Source organism: Scomber scombrus, chromosome 21 (genome assembly GCF_963691925.1).
Source record: "Scomber scombrus chromosome 21, fScoSco1.1, whole genome shotgun sequence".
Taxonomy (NCBI): domain Eukaryota; kingdom Metazoa; phylum Chordata; class Actinopteri; order Scombriformes; family Scombridae; genus Scomber; species Scomber scombrus.
The window spans coordinates 5,392,987-5,409,061 of NC_084990.1; the positions used below are offsets into that span (position 1 = coordinate 5,392,987).

The window sequence follows — 16,075 nt, forward strand, 5'->3', positions numbered from 1 at the left end:
GTCAACTTGTGTAGTCTTTTGAAATTACATATTTTTTATTTTTACTTACGCTTTTCATGTTAACTCAAATGTACACTTTTTTTTGTTAAAAACAGCCCTTTAGCTATGTTTAAAATCAATGTGTGACAGGTTTCTCTGCCAAAATTTTTACATTTGTAGTAATCTTTGACATTTCACAGTGTGTCAAATGTAGTATAATATATATATTATATATATACATAGTTAAGTGATGTCATACTTATCTCTTGCACTGATTAGACAAAGCATCAGGAAACAGACAGCTAAAAGGTGTGTGAGGTTCAAATGCAGGTGTGAAAGTGTTCATGATCACTGTGATGGTCTCTGGTAAACTCGTGCTCAGCATACTGTCCACACACAACTCATCCAACACCAGTGTTTCCCTCTTAGTGGAATTTTTTGTTTGTTTTTTGGTACAGATCATTAAAACAAATTGTATATTTTTGGAGGAAGGAATTGTCTGAGTGTGTTTTTCACGGTTGAATCTCTTCCTGGGACTGTTTCTCTCTCTGTCTTCGCTTCTTCACAAAGGCCTGTGCCTCCCGCTCTCCTTTGCGGGACTCCAGTAACTTCAGGATGCTGTCATCTGGAAAATGTGCACAGAGACACAAGTTCAGGATTTACAGGAAAGTCTTCATGGCACTTTAAAATTGCTATTTTAATGACGTCAGAATCTAAAAACAGAAGTTAAAGGCCATAAAAAATAATAAGCTCAAAGCTGCGAAGTGGAGCTGAAGGGAACTTCAGGTCTGGTGAAAATTCTCAGCAAGTTCATCATTATAAGTGCCCCCTTTAACATTACATGTAATTTTAACCATTGTTAATGTAAAATATTGATAACTACAGCTTTATGGAAGGGTAAGAACTCGACACTGCATGGAGTGTGAAGATTGGGTTAGGCTGATAGGGGACCAGCAGCTTATTTTTGCCCCATGCCCCTGATTCAAAATAAAAACTTCTGTCTGAACTCAGTGACACATCATACCATTAGGTTTAGGATGCATCAGAGGCAGGCGTATCTGAGCGGGGGTGGGGTCTGACTCTGAACCGAGTCCATCTGCAGCTGCTTCCCTTACTCCACCAACTCCTGGTATCCCTTTGAGGGCCAGGAAGGCCTCTCCTTCAAAGTCATCTGTCCTTAAGGTGTCGTGGTCCAGAACCGTCACCACCAGGCAAGCCCCGGGAGCCTGGCACTGATCTAATGAAACCATGCTGTGATATGAAGGAGATGGAGAGCAGAGGGTGGAGGTAAAAGAGGTTTAAACATCTAGAAAGAGGAAGAAATCAGATACCCAAAAGAATATTGATTAAACTTACAACTCAAAGGCCTCGTCAAAAAGGGGATTGAGATCACAGTTTTTGATCTGAGTGCAGCGAGCCTCGACTTCGGGAAAGGTGTGTTGAGGCTCCAGACACAGCTGCACAAACGGGTCGCTCAAACCTGTCAAAAGCATCAGAGATATCATAGTAATAAAAGGCGTTTTGTGTTTATGTATCTATGATTGTGGTTGTTCTGTGAAGGCTCACCATTAGAGTCCATTGGTAAGAGGTTGACTGCATTCAACACCTCAACTCTGAGTCTCTGGTCTGACCTCCTGTAGGATGTGAGGAGGGTGACCGCACCGTATTTCTCTCCACTGTACACATTCTGTTGTGTATGGATAGAAGCAGAAACAGAGTTTAAAACAATGCACTTGTATAAATTAGCACATTTCTCCAAACAGAACATGAAGGAGGCGACTATCTCACCTGCTCCCATATTTTCCTCTCAAGGAACTTCTCCGTAAGCTGATTGCTGCTCAGGGAATGGTGAGTCAGGTGAGATTTGAGAACCTGAACAGACAGGAGAGAGATTTCATTGTAAATTGTGTGTTTTTCACTCTGCTTTTTGCCATTTTTCTCAAACTATTTCGCTTTGGTCTGAACGAATGAAAACATGTAATCCTCAAGTTTATCACCTTGTACTTATCAGATTGGAGTGTATTCAGAGGAAGTCCATTTCCCTCAGCATGGAAGCACTGCTCCAGGCACTGAAATACACAAAACAAAAGCATCGTTAATCTGAGTCTTCAACCATGCTAGCAGCTCTGTGAAACTGTAATCAGTCACAGTTATGTGTTGAATTAAATGCAAACATAAGCATAATGTTCTTACAGTGTAAAATGTTACATTCATAATGTTAAAAATGTAATATTTACCAGATTCACCATCTTTGTTTAGTCAAATGTTAGCATGTGTCACACTAAACACAGAGTACAGCTCAGGTTGTTGGAAATGTCATTAGTTTTGCAGGTAGTTGGTTATCCTCTGGGTACCATGAATAAGTGTAGATCATTTGGACACTGCCCATGGCTAAACATTTTGAGTAGAGATGATCTTATGGCTTAAGGGTTAGGGTGCCAACCATGAGCTAGGGAACTTTGTTACATTATGTTTCCTATTTCTCTTTTCTCTAATGTCTTATAATCTCTCTACTATTAGCTACCTGATTGTGCCATAAACCGTAATTTAAAAACATTGAAACATTAAGTCTACTTCAACAATTTGGCAAGGAAGCATGGTAGCTGGCGGTGTTGAAAATCCCAGAAGGTCTGACGATTGACCATTAAGACAATGCAACTGGTTGGTTATATTGTGGTAGAATGAAGTATGAATAATTCAATCTCATCAGTTAATTACATGCATTTCTAAATGCAGTTTTTAAGTGCCTGAGCTAACACGTGTGCTAATTTACAATAAAAGTAGTGTTCTGCCCTGGTAGTCAAGTGAACCATGTGGCAGAGGACCGACCTGCAGTGTATACAGCAGTCTTTGGCAGAACACCATGAGCCCCTCTTGCTGTGGATGCTTCGTAGCCTCCTGGTAGAGGATCATCACTGAGTTATTCCACAAAGGAGTCAGGAGACTGGACAAGTGAGAAAAAACAATGAGATGATGCAAAATGGCAAAGTTATCTTTATAAAACAAATTAAAAATGTGTAACACATGGAGCCATTAGAAATGAGGGTGATAGAAAAGACAATCAAGCTTAGCACCTGTTGAAGTTCTCTTGAACCAGGTTTTCGTTCATATACTGTAGCTCTTGCTCCAGATAGCGCATGAGAGGGGCTGCAGCCTAAAATAGAGGAGTCTGGGTATTAGGCAAACATAATAGGCATCTGTATCTGTGGTAAAATCATTGATAGTGATGATCACTCACATCCTCTGTGGACTTTGAGGGAATCCTCCGCCTGGTTGACATGCTTTTGACATGAGTCCCAATGTCTGTATTCAGCTTCAGTGACAAACACAGAGATGATATTGAAGATCATCATTTGATTTTCCATAAAGGTGATTTATTAGTGATCAAATTCTCACACATGTACACACCTTTTTCCCCAGAGTGTCTAAAGCGGAGCGGATCTCTTTTCCGAGGACACTCTGTGCTTGCTGAAGCTGAGATGGCAGCGTGTTATGAAACTGACTTTCTTGGATGACGTGATGGGTCCGCTCCCGAAGTCCTGCCCAGTTCAGCTGCGTAGGAAGCCGGTTGAGGACGGTTCGTAGATGTTCCAGGTCATTCACTACCACACACAGCTGTAGAGAGAAGGGGGGAGATGTGAGATTCCTGTGGTTAATGTTGCACCAGAAACATTTCTAATTAAGTATTTTCTGCTGCATGTGCTCACCATGTTGATGGCGCTGCCTGGGTCAGAGTTCTCAGAGAGCACCCTCACCCTCTCCTTCAGGATGTTACAGTAGGTCACCACAATCTTACACACATCCTGATAACACACAGAGAAAGACGGTTGGCCACAGCCAACTACTGGCATTCTGTTGATTTAGTGAGTTGAATGTCTGATTACGACCATGTTAATGGCAACATAATCTACCTCTGTGATTTTGACCATTAGCATGAAGGCTTCCTCAGGGTCAGGCCAGGACAGCTGCTCCCACATCTTGCAAATTGGCTGGATACATGCCACCAGGTCCACTGCAGAGGAACTGTGTTTTATGGGTACTGAACCAGACTGAAGGGGCTGTAGCTGAGAGGAGAGTTTAAAACATATTAGGATAATACTCCCTCTGCCTGTGGATAAAATAAAATATGCCCATTATAATAACAGTCATGCACTAAAACACAAGTATTACCTGGTCCACCTGCACAGCCCTCTCCACCCTGTCCTGAGTGGTGCTGAATGCCTGGTTCAACCAGTAAGGCAGAGCGTCTCTGAAGCCTTCATGAAAGTTTGTCAGCTGGAGTAATCCCCTGAAACAACAGACACACTCTTGACCTCCTGTACCACCTCAAACATTTTGATGACTATAGTGGCAGGGTGGTAGTGTTTTCCTGTTGGATATGTATGTTGTAGAGTAGTGATGCCCAACTAAGGACTCTTGTACCCTAGGGTAATATGCCAACTGCACAGAACACAGACCTTCCCCTACCAACCCTAGTTAACCTTCCTGTCGTCCTCCCGGGTCAAAATGACCCCGGCTGTTCTTTCTGTCCTCCCTTCCTTCCTTCCGTGTCCTTCCTCCCTCCTTCCTTCCTACCTTCCTACCTTCCTTCCTCCCTCCCTTCCTTCCTTCCTCCTTTTTTTCCTTCCTTCCTTCCCTTCCTCCCCTCCTTTCGTTCCTTCTTCCTCCCTTCCTTCCTTCCTCCCTTCCTTCCTTCCTTCCTTCCTTCCTTCATTGCTTCCTTCCTTCCTTCTTTCCTCCTTTCCTTCCTTCTTCCTGCCTTCCTTCCACCTTTCCTTCCTTCTTCCTCCCTTCCATCCTCCTTTCCTTCCTTCTTCTTCCCTTCCTTCCTTGACTCGAGGACAACAGGAGGGTTAATTAGAATACCTTAAAGTCAAAGTAAACAATTATCTCTTGAAATAATTAGCTTAAAGTAATGGATAAATGGTTGAAATAGTTGGATAAAAGTATTACATTTGCATCAAAGTGTATTGTAACAACATCAACCTTTATGTAGGGGTACCTGTTCTGATCTGATGAAGATGTTGAGCTACGTCAAACTAAAAAGCAAGGGGAATCACTGCTGTAGACTGTTTTGTGGATGATTTCTGACCTTTTCTGTAAGAAGGCCTTGTCTTTGTGGATGCCCTGCAGGCTAAGGTAAACAGGGAACAGGCTGTTGGCTAGAGGCTGCTCCATCTGACCCTCCAACAGGGATAAGGTTTCCCTCACTTCTTTTGCAAGCTATGTATGAGAGGAGAGGAAAGATGACGAAGTGAGATGACTGAATAAAAGACAGGAAGTTAAGACAGTTAACAGTTCCACTTACTAGAACGTCATACTTCTGATAGACGACAGTGAACACATCCACTTGCACAGCACTATGAGATTGACAAAGAAACATATTCATTATAACAAGAATTAAAATATTCCTCATGAAGTTTGGTTTGTTACTATCTGTTGACACCTGCACTTTCTACTAATACATTAAAAGCAGCTTTGAATTGTCTTCACAGGACATGATGTCTGTCATGAGAAAGGTCCATTAATGGAAAAATGGGGGTATCATCCCCCATCCCCACCTTACCTGACAAATACTCTGTTCCAAACGTCCTTGTTGTGTTTTACATCTTCCTGCACCTCTCCGATCAACCTGGAGAGGGCGTTCACAATCTCGGACATGTCCTGTGTGTCAGCATTGTGCAAAAATAACATGATTACTGTGAAATAAAATGGGGAAATTTAGAAACCTCAATCACAATTCACAGTGAAAGCTTTCTTTACCTTTGTCATTGGCTGATGTAAACCTTTTTTGATGATGAACCACTCCTGTGTTCCTGTCTGATATTAAAAGTAATATCATAAGTAATTAAAGACGTATGATATCCCTGCAGGATGTAATAACCTTGTTACTATGATTACTGACCTGTATGGCCTCCTTGACTTCATCATTCAGCTCAACCTGAGCTGGGTTCAGTTTCTGAAACGCCTGAGTCTTACAGATCTGGACCAAGATTCTGAAAAAAATGAAGAGTTGTGTTGTGTAATCTGTTCACTAAATCATAAGAAGCAAGTCAGTTAACACAAATACAGTATATATAGAGATATAACAAGGTGTACCTGAGCAGGGTGTGTAGTTTCGGAGTAGCACTGGGAGTTGGGGGGAATATGTCTCTATATTTGGACACAAGACATAGTCCGTACTGCAGGAAACCATGAAGAGAATCCCCAAGTTCCTGTTTCTGTTCACAAAGTGCAAAACCTTTTTCAAAATCCGTCTGTGCTTAAGGACAAAGTCTTGTTTTTGGGCATTAATGAGCTACTACTATTATATAACGAGAAAATAATCCTTGTTCAAGATCGATAGAATTTTGATGACTGAGAAAGTGGTCATCTCATGTGAGTCATACCTGTTGGTATGGTAGCTCCTGCTGATGCCAGTGGTACTCTATACTGGTGAGCTGCTGGAGCATCACAGAAGAGTCCACCTCTAGGCTCTGGTAGAGTTTACTGTAAGCCACCCACTTCCTGTTAGGTGTACAAACATCCTTAAATGTAGTAAGTGGATACTTAAAAGTGCAACAGAAAGTAAAAATTTTTACATGCACATTTTAGTAGTAGCACAGAGCTGTCTGATAAACTTGAAAACACTATCATGTTTGTTTGGAATAACTCATTTGGACCTCACCATGTTATGAAACCGTACCAAAATATTAATATCAACAATATACAATACTACTAAAAGCTGCTAATTTATCTAAATTACAATTTTAAATTATTGCCCATCCTTAATAAAACAGCATTATGCTCTCATCTGATCTGCTTTAAGTCTGCCTCATGTTATACTGATGCTTACGCCAGGTCCTGGAGAAAAGGTGAGAGGTCATTCTGTGTGGCATAAAGCTCCAGCAGAATCTGAGCCTCGCCGGACAACGCCCCTTTCCACGGAGCAGAGCTCTGAAACAAGATGGGGGAGTTAAGTACAAAGACACAACGGTAAGGGACTAAATTTGATCAAGAATGAACTTGTCCTTTACCTGTTGCTTGGAGATGTAATACTGAACAAACTGCTGCAGAATCCCACAGTAGTTGATATAAGCACTTTGACCATTGCTCAGCGTCTTGTCTCTCTGTCAGTCAAATGATACATACAGTCAAAAGTTTGGACACACCAGTTAGAAAGTGTGTCAGAACATTGGACTACTTCTGTGTTCAGTTTTAAAATGATCCCTTAGTACAGCAGCCATAAATTCCAGTTCCTGTTTAAGACCACCACAAGGTATTTCATTGGTGTATTCAACAAAATGCACATTTCCTCATTTATCTTGAGGTAATCTTATATATCAATATATAAAACTCAGAGAATGTCACAGGATGTACCGCTTTATGGATGAACTTGAGATTCAGGTGACATTTGCCGCGATTTGGATACGTCTCTGTTCTTGGCTCTAGATCGTACCAGTTGTCTTCTGTGCAGTGGAGATCCTAAATTAAGATGATAAGAATGGATTTGAGATCGGGGTGACAAGAAGAAGAAGAAAAGCATTTGCCAAGTTTGTACATTTACTACCTGTAGTTTAAGGACAACGTTTCCCAAAAAGTCGTCAGTGCCTTTCTCCTTTTTGGCCTCCTTGATCATCCTAAAAAAAAAAACAACAAAATTCAAAGATTCATACATTTGCTTTGCTTTGTCAACTATTTGAGTGAGAATCTGAAAGAGAGTATAGTACCTTCTTAAGTTATGTAAGTTGGTTTTGAAGTCCTCTAGTTTCTGAGTTAGAGAAACCTCTTCATCCTTATCCCTGAAATGATAATGGCACAACAAAGCAAATATAATGAATTACAATGATGATGATTTCAAAGCAGACCAAGTGGATCTCTGGATGTTTTTCTCACCACATCTCAAGGTGGAAGCTGGCGCCAAGGATGTCTTCAAACTCTCTGAACAAAAACAACAACAAAAAGTAAGAAAATAAGTAAAACATTAAGTATGTGCAAGCTTCAACTGCTTTTATGGGACATTAACAGATATTTAGACTCACAGTATAAAGGTTTGGTTCCAGATGGGGTTCAGAGTCTGCTTCTTTACATCTGTCTCGCAAATCTTATCGTTTGATACGGCGTCCTTTACCACAGATTTACAAGGTTTTGCTCTGGATTGGCGTGTCCGATTCTCTTCTTCGTCCACCAGTATGGTCAACAGGCAGTATGGGTCACTAAAACCTGCTCAAAAACACCAGAGGTCTGTGGTCATTTCATAATTCAGAGATAGGGTTAGGGTTAGGGGAGACTACTTCACAGAAAGGTATGGCAAAAATCAAAGGGTTGATAAGTGAAAGTGAAGGATAAAACGTCCATATGAGAACTGACAATCACAAGAAACACCACACGAGTATAGAGGAATATTACCAAAGTATTATAGAAAAACGTCCGTATTTTAATTTCATAAATAAAATTGAAAAAGAATCCATAAATTGGCAATGGTTTCACCGAATGGACATGAAATATGCTTGTTCTGGGAAATACATGTGCCCAGTCCACTTTGCCATGCATCTTTTAGTGAGAAATAATGAATTGAGGAAAAACTATAAAATAAACTCTACAGCCAGGCTATAGCTACCTACTACTATTTTAATGCATCAGCATTTGCTAATATGTTTGCTAATATGTTGATTCACCATGGTCACCATTTTGACCTGATCATGGTGATAGAAGACCACAGTTTTTATGAGTGTCCTTCCAGAAGATGTTAAGACATTCCACTATCAACCTAAAAACGTGAACCAGCTTTGGCAAACGATGAATAGCCAGGGGGTCACAAAAGTCAAAAGATTCATTGTGTAAAAACTATGAATGTCTGTGTAAAATCTTGTGCCGACCCATCAGAGAGGTGCTGAGATATTTCACTGGATAACAGAAAACTTTGACCTGATTATGGCTCCAAATGAGAAGTCAGGAGTACACAAGTCATTTGGATTCATCCTCTGGGGTACCTTTGCACTAAATTTCATGGCAATACATATAATAGTTGTCAAAACATTTTACTCGAAATCAAAACTTTTAACCTTATGGGGCACTAGAGGAAGAAATATCAGGGGATCACCAAAGTCAATAGGCTTCATCCTCTGGGACAAAGGTTGGTACATTGTGGACCAACCAATCAACCGACCAAACGACCAAAAGACCTGCAGTTTGTGTGGCTGGAAAGGTATATCTTCATAAAAGTACATGAAGATGAGTCCCAGTCATTGCATCACTGAGTTTGTCAATTGTCTGATCTGCAAAAGCAAAGCAAGAACTCACCGCTGACATCTTTTCCGATAATCTCCTTGGCTTCTTTGACTGTGGCCATCAGGCAGTATGCAGGCGGCTGAAAGATTCAAACAGTGATTTAGATACATTTGTACTAGGAAAGCCATTTGTGGTACGTCGGAAATGCAGATGACACATTTCTTCCACTTCAGAGAATGTCAAGATTCTTGATATGATTACTGTCAATAGATATTAGGGGTCTCTAAAGGCGCATTTATTGGAAAAAAACATGCTGACTTCCTTTCTCACCTCTGTGCGTTGTACACCCTCCATCAGACTGTTGTGCTCTGTCTCTGTCATTGTGAAAGCCTGGTAGATAGGACAGACAGAATAAGAGGAAACAAAAATCTTTGCAGTCATATGCCAACACTGTTGCCAAAGTATTGGTTATGTTAGGTGTGAAGCGGAGGTGTTAACCTCTTTGATATACTGGTGAAGCTGGTTATCTGTGAAGACCTCAGTTGACGACGGTTTACCCATCTTGTGTGCGATGGTGTACAACAGATCCTTATACAAAGGCTTGAGCTTTAAACGGAAATAGACAAAGTGAGAATTTGGCAGGGAAAAGTTTGGTTTTATGTGAAGTACAAGGTATTAATTATGATACCTCCTGCTCCTTGTGCCTTTTTGCTTTCTCTTCAGGGTTTTCATCTTCCTTGAAATCCTGAGGGAAACAAGCAAATCTGTGATTCTGTTTGATGCACGTGGCAAGTGAAGATATTCTTAGTTTGAATTTGAGGTGATTGAAAATCATGGAGCGTCATCTACCCTCCTGTCTCGTGCTTTTCTCGTCAACCCCAGTTTACGTGCAGGACCCGGTGAAAGCTGTCAAGCAAAAGACAGAAAAAGGCAAAAGATGAAATGACCAAAGAGGTACTTAGTGGACAGTAACAGCCACTTTGAATGTTATGGCTCACCTACTACAATCTTGAATACTTGCAATACTTGTAAACCATGCTGTGGTGGTTCAAATTTGTGAACATATGATTCCTATTGTCAAAACTGCCATTGATTTCCATTGATTTCCATGCAGTATAAAATTGTGTTGACCATCATAGTGAATGATGGAAGGAGATGAAGGTATATTTCAGTGAATTATTGCAGTTTTTTGGGGATTTGCAAGATTATCAACATAATGAATGTAGCAGAAGCCTGATTTTTAATTTCTAGTTACGAAAACGTTGGATCTTACACTTCCCATACTGCAACTACTGTCAACAAATGTCTTTTTTTACACCCCCACTGCTTCGCAAATACAGCCAGTTATAGGTTTGTGGTCACCGAACCCAAGCTGAGATGACGTCTGAAGACATCATTAGGTTTTATCTGCAATTGAACTAGATTACCATACAATGATAATGAAACAGTATAGACTTCATGTTTGCTGTGACGGATTACACAGCTGAAGTAAGATTTGTATTAGTGGCAATGTCAGCCTGTAGGTCCACTTCTCCGATCAAGACCGAAATATCTCAACATCTATTGGATGGATTGCCATGAAATTTAGTACAGATATCCACAGCGCACAGAGGACAAATTCTAACGTCTTTGATGATACCCTGACTTTTCAATTGGCACCATAATCAGATAGAAACTTAAACATATCCAGTGAAATATCTCAACATCTACCAGATTGATTGTCATAAAATTGGGCTCTGACTATCACAGTTCTCAGTTGATTCGCACTATCATCAGATCAAAATTTACATTTATCCGATACTATCCAATACTACTACTGGTTTATATGGGTGGTGATTGTGGCTCAGGAGGTAAAGTTGGTTGTCTAATAATCGGAAGATCCACATGTTGAAGTGTCATTGGGCAAGATATTGAACCCCAAATTGCTCCTGATGGCTGCTCCATTGGTGTATGTGTGTATGTGTATGTGTGTCAAATGTGCATTAGATTAGACGAGCAAATGAGCAGGTCGGCACCTTGCATGGCAGCTTCTTCCATAAGCATATGTATGTGTGTGTGAAAGGGTGAATGCTGACGTGTATTGTAAAGCACTTTTAGGTGGTTGGGAGACTATAAAAGTGTTACATAAACGCAGTCCATCTACCATTTATTACCTAAAACCTGCTAAACTAATGACATTCCTATCAGCCTTAGCTTACTTTGTGTTTCAAGCGAAGCAACTAGTGCTTAAGATGGTAAACATGGTAGGCATTATACAAGACATGCTAAATGTCACCATTTTAGCATGGCTGTAAACTCTGAGTAGTAGTTATACTGCATAGAAATTAATGGAAATAAGTGTTAAAACAGTCAAAAACACTGGTTTGGTCAATTCAGACGAATCCTCTATAAGAAATGCTATACAATTAGTGATGTGTTTTACCTGTTTTTTTCCTGGTAAGGCATTGTCCTGGAACACAGAAGACCAATATGGTTTAAATATATATAATAATACAGATAATAATGATGTCAAAGTAAAGAGTTCAATTAAGTCAAACTGATAAAAACAGTTATTTCTAGGTGACCACATCTCATCATCAGTTACAAATGTGCAAAGACGCCTTCAAATACCGAATGCAAAACAAAAATAGACTTGGCTCAAGTAAGACTCATGCTTTTGATTTCTGATCTTTGAGTCGCTTCTGTAAGGGACTTCCTCTATTTCAGATAATGGAACTGAGCTGAAGGCAAGAATGAGGCAACAATCCTCTCAATATAACCAAGTAAATTCACCTGAAAGAGAGTCACTACTAACTAATCCTAAAAATAGGTACACATGCAAATGTGTCAGTCCTCAACAGCATCACACGCAACAATTTTCATGTGTTTGCATATAGTAAGGATGTTGAAAAAACTGTAAAAACATCATGTTTGAAAAGGTGGCTCAATAAAGCTACGAGTGTCCTCCAAATGTGTTGACTGACAACAACTGCCACATACGCAGATACAGCAAATACACTGTATAGTCATCTTGCCTGTTGAATATGCTTCACTCTGCATCATGCGATCCAAGCATATATCCAGATACAATTGTGAATCATAGTCACAGCATCTTTAAATAGGCATTTGGAAAGAATGACTATACTTCTGGAAACTATTTCTTTGTAACTCATCTGACAGTTTGAGCTTTGGGGGATTTTTTTGTCCCAAAGAAAATGACAAAAAGGCTTAAAATCAGTTTTTTAATGATTAAAATAAAAACCTTAAAACCCCCTAAAAGACAATTTTATACTTGACAACATCATTGGTTTCTTCTCATCACTACAATGACATAAAAACTAAGTGGCTAGTAACTGGCAGAGAGCCAAATATTGACTATTTTTTCATATAGCAACTCACTCTAGTGAAATGTGGATCCTTACCTTCACAGGTGTTTGCAGTTTGTTGTCTTCTGTCCTGTTGAGCTGATTTTGACCTGACATAATGATACTAATATTTGACACACACACACATTCACACAGACACTTCACTTCTGGTCTGGTAAGCTGCTGTACTCTGTGTGTGTGAGATAGGGAAGCTGCGTGTGTGCGATGCGTCTCGATGAAGTATCACACAGCAGCCGGAAGTCATCACTTCCTGTAGAAGGTGGTAACATCAATAACTGTGACTTATAACTTTTTGTTCATTTAGTGCCCTACATTGTGCCTGAATATAAAAATACCATCTTTTTCTTTATCTCTCCCTCTCTCTCACTCTGTCTCTCTCTTTCCTTCTCTTTTTTCTCTTTTCAAACAGACCTCAAACTACTTGATTTGCTCACACACACACACACACACACACACACACACACACACACACACACACACACACACACACACACAGCATTAAAAGCAAAAACCTTGTAACTTACTGGCTATTTGGTTGTAATCTCTGATCAATGATTAATGTTAGTATATTACCATGGATCCAACAGTAAATCATGATGTCACATCATTAACTTGGCTGAATGAGATAATGAAACTACATGAAACAAGAGTAGTCCATCTGTGTTATGTGTAGTGTTTGCTCTGCCCGTGTCCCATTAGAATGCGTCCTATTCAAAGCAGTATTTACTCTATATTACTATTGTAGTCACTACACTGAGACTTAATGTGTGCCTGTACTGTAATAGGTATTTACAGATACATCTATCTTTACATCTATCTCTACCTCCCTCCCCCACCCAACATATTGTCATAGTCTGCGTTCCCAGCAGCCTTCAACTACCAATTACTTATCACTACTTAGTCCCAGGTTTTGGGAGGTTTTGGTTTTTCTCTATATATATTATTAAAAATACAGTATGATACATGTGAGTACAATATAAACTTAAATAATCAAAGGGCTTAAATGGTATTTTGACTCAGGGAGCCTCCACAAGACATGATCGCAAAATTAGCACAGAATGCAGGACTTGCCTTAGTTGATATTGAACTTTGGTGGCTCAAAATTCCCCGCAAAACTGCTGGTAATTAAGTTACTGAAACACGTTGACATGCAACCTGGGACTTTTTGGGCTCTTGAAGATCTGGGGCCCAGTAGCAGTTGTGTGTTTTCCCCATTTGGTAATCCAAGCTTGTTCACACATCATTCTTTCACTTAGTTTGCACCTGAACTGTTTTTCATTCTTACATTAATGTAATGGCTTTAACAAAAATGAAATCCCATGTATCTTTCACACCTAAAACAGTATATAAACATAGCACAAAAAGTAAGGAAATTTGTGCTTGGTAGATTATTTCTTTGTTGTAACAATGATTCTTGGCAATAAAATCTAATACTGTTGGAAAGCCTGTTTATTTCCCTTTAAATGGAGCCACATTTGTAAAGAACATGCATTTGTGGGATGAGCAGCAGAGCCGAGTATGTGGGTTGCGCCCATGAAGAATTTGCCAAATCTTCTCTGCCAATGCCGAACTGCTGAAGTCTGAAGAAACAAGACATATTGGCAATTTAACAATTTATTCATTTAACAAACAGGTGTGGGATGGCATCACATTCTTCAACCAGCATTTGTCGCAGGTCAGCCAACGTGGTTGTGTTGGTCACTCTGACACCAACAGCACGCCCAAGCTGATCCCACAAGTGTTCAATGGGGTTGAGGTCAAGACTGCTGGCAGGCCATTCCATCCTCTCCACTCCCAAATTCTGGAGGTAGTCTCTGATAAACCCAGCTCTGTGGGAGCGAGCGTTGTCATCTTGGAGGATAGAGTTCGGTCCCAGACTGTGGAGATATGGGATTGCCACTGGTTGCAGAATCTCATCTCCATATCTCTATGCATTGAGATTGCCTCCAATGATGACAAGCCTCATTTATCCAGTGAGGGAGATGCCGCCCTGAACCATTACACTACCTCCACCAAAGAAGAGATGATTTGACACATTTTTCTTGGGCGCAACCCAGATACTCAGCTCTGCTGCTTATCCCACAAATGCATGTTCCTGACAATGTGGCTCCATTTAAAAGTGAAATAAACAGGCTTTCCAATGGTATAAGATTTATTGCCAAGAAGCATTGAACCAAGCATGAGTGACATCAACATGTCTGTATAAGGCCACACATATTACATACATGTGTAAGTCTGAAACCATGAGAATATGTATCTAACAATCCAACTCATGAATGTCTTCAGTGTTAAGAAAATTGTGCTACGAGGCTGAGGTCCTTCAGGATGTCATACTGTAGTGTAGTGTAGACTTGATTGTAGGGTGGGGGTTACACGACATCCTGTTTATTACCAAATTGACTAGTTACCACATTTGACCCAGCCACATCAGGCAATTATGCAACTTCATCTGTACTGTACTTTGTTGTAGCCTTTGCACAAATACTGTTAATTCCATTCCGTCCCACTTTGTGTGTGGGACTGTGTGTGTGGTTTCAGAGAGACACAGACACAGGCAGACAAAGACCTCCTCTATTGTTTGCCAACCCACATCATGTATTTGCTGCATGCTGTCGCGTCTTTCACAAGCGTGCGGGTATTTCTGCAACCTGACCACTCTCCTTTCCTTAACTCATTCTGAGAAACGTTGGCCCACTGGCCTGATACTGTAATACAAGAAATCATACATAGAAAAAAAAACTACTGTTACAGCCAGACTTAAAACTTTTTTTCTTTTTTTACTTCACGTCATGTTAATTAATATAGCAAAGTTTACCTCTATTTTTCCACGTTTCATTAACAGAATTTAGAACACATATAGTGAGTAAAACTTTATTTATATAGCACCATTTTTAACACAGGTTACAAAGTGGTTTACATCAACATACACGAAGAACAAGAGAACAAGAAATACATAAAAAACACATTCAAGAATACATACAGTCATCATGTACATATGAACACAGAGAGCATATTTGCCATATTTAATAACAATATGATTTAATAAAGGTTTCGGTCTCTTATTTGCTTTAATTAAAAAAAAAAAAAGTATAAGCAATATCAACATAATCATAATGCCGTTGTCAAATCAAGTGGACATATTTATAAGCTCAACACGGAGCTAAATAATAGCAATGATAAATAAATAAAAACATTTAAAAATGTAAGATTGTAGTTATAGTTAGTCTAGTTTTGAATCAGTCAATTTCTTCTTGTATATGTGGAATTTCCAGAATCCAAAGTATTCCTCTTCTTCTATATTATGCACAATGTTGAATGTACTTCTTTGTTTTTTGGGGATGAGCATTTTTCGAAGTTTTATTTTTTTATGTTTAATTTGAAAAAAATAATAAACAACTTTAGTGAACAAATATACAACAAGTTTAAAGCACCTTGTGTATTCAACTGCAGGGTACAATAACTAACATGCCATTGCAACTAAAGGTTGTATAAAAAAAGGAGAATAACAAATAAAAAAAGAA

General features: G+C 39.6%; 1 protein-coding gene across 1 annotated transcript; it reads right to left on the reverse strand.

The window, feature by feature from the left end:
* Positions 1 to 16: 16 nt before the first annotated feature.
* Positions 17 to 12,707, reverse strand: unc13d (unc-13 homolog D (C. elegans)). The gene is made up of 34 exons (XM_062442565.1): positions 12,591 to 12,707; positions 11,612 to 11,638; positions 10,039 to 10,095; positions 9,878 to 9,934; positions 9,688 to 9,795; positions 9,520 to 9,579; positions 9,262 to 9,328; positions 8,001 to 8,181; positions 7,855 to 7,899; positions 7,689 to 7,760; positions 7,529 to 7,598; positions 7,339 to 7,443; positions 6,996 to 7,088; positions 6,815 to 6,915; positions 6,369 to 6,486; positions 6,079 to 6,200; positions 5,885 to 5,975; positions 5,743 to 5,799; positions 5,546 to 5,643; positions 5,288 to 5,339; positions 5,072 to 5,202; positions 4,150 to 4,267; positions 3,891 to 4,043; positions 3,687 to 3,782; positions 3,388 to 3,594; positions 3,218 to 3,292; positions 3,054 to 3,133; positions 2,809 to 2,923; positions 1,977 to 2,048; positions 1,768 to 1,851; positions 1,546 to 1,666; positions 1,336 to 1,459; positions 1,004 to 1,230; positions 17 to 604 (listed from the first exon to the last, which is right to left on the reverse strand). Exons 1-34 carry the CDS (start codon positions 12,648 to 12,650, stop codon positions 492 to 494), a joined length of 3,357 nt encoding a protein of 1,118 aa, XP_062298549.1. The 5' UTR covers positions 12,651 to 12,707; the 3' UTR covers positions 17 to 491.
* Between the last annotated feature and the right edge of the window lie 3,368 nt (positions 12,708 to 16,075).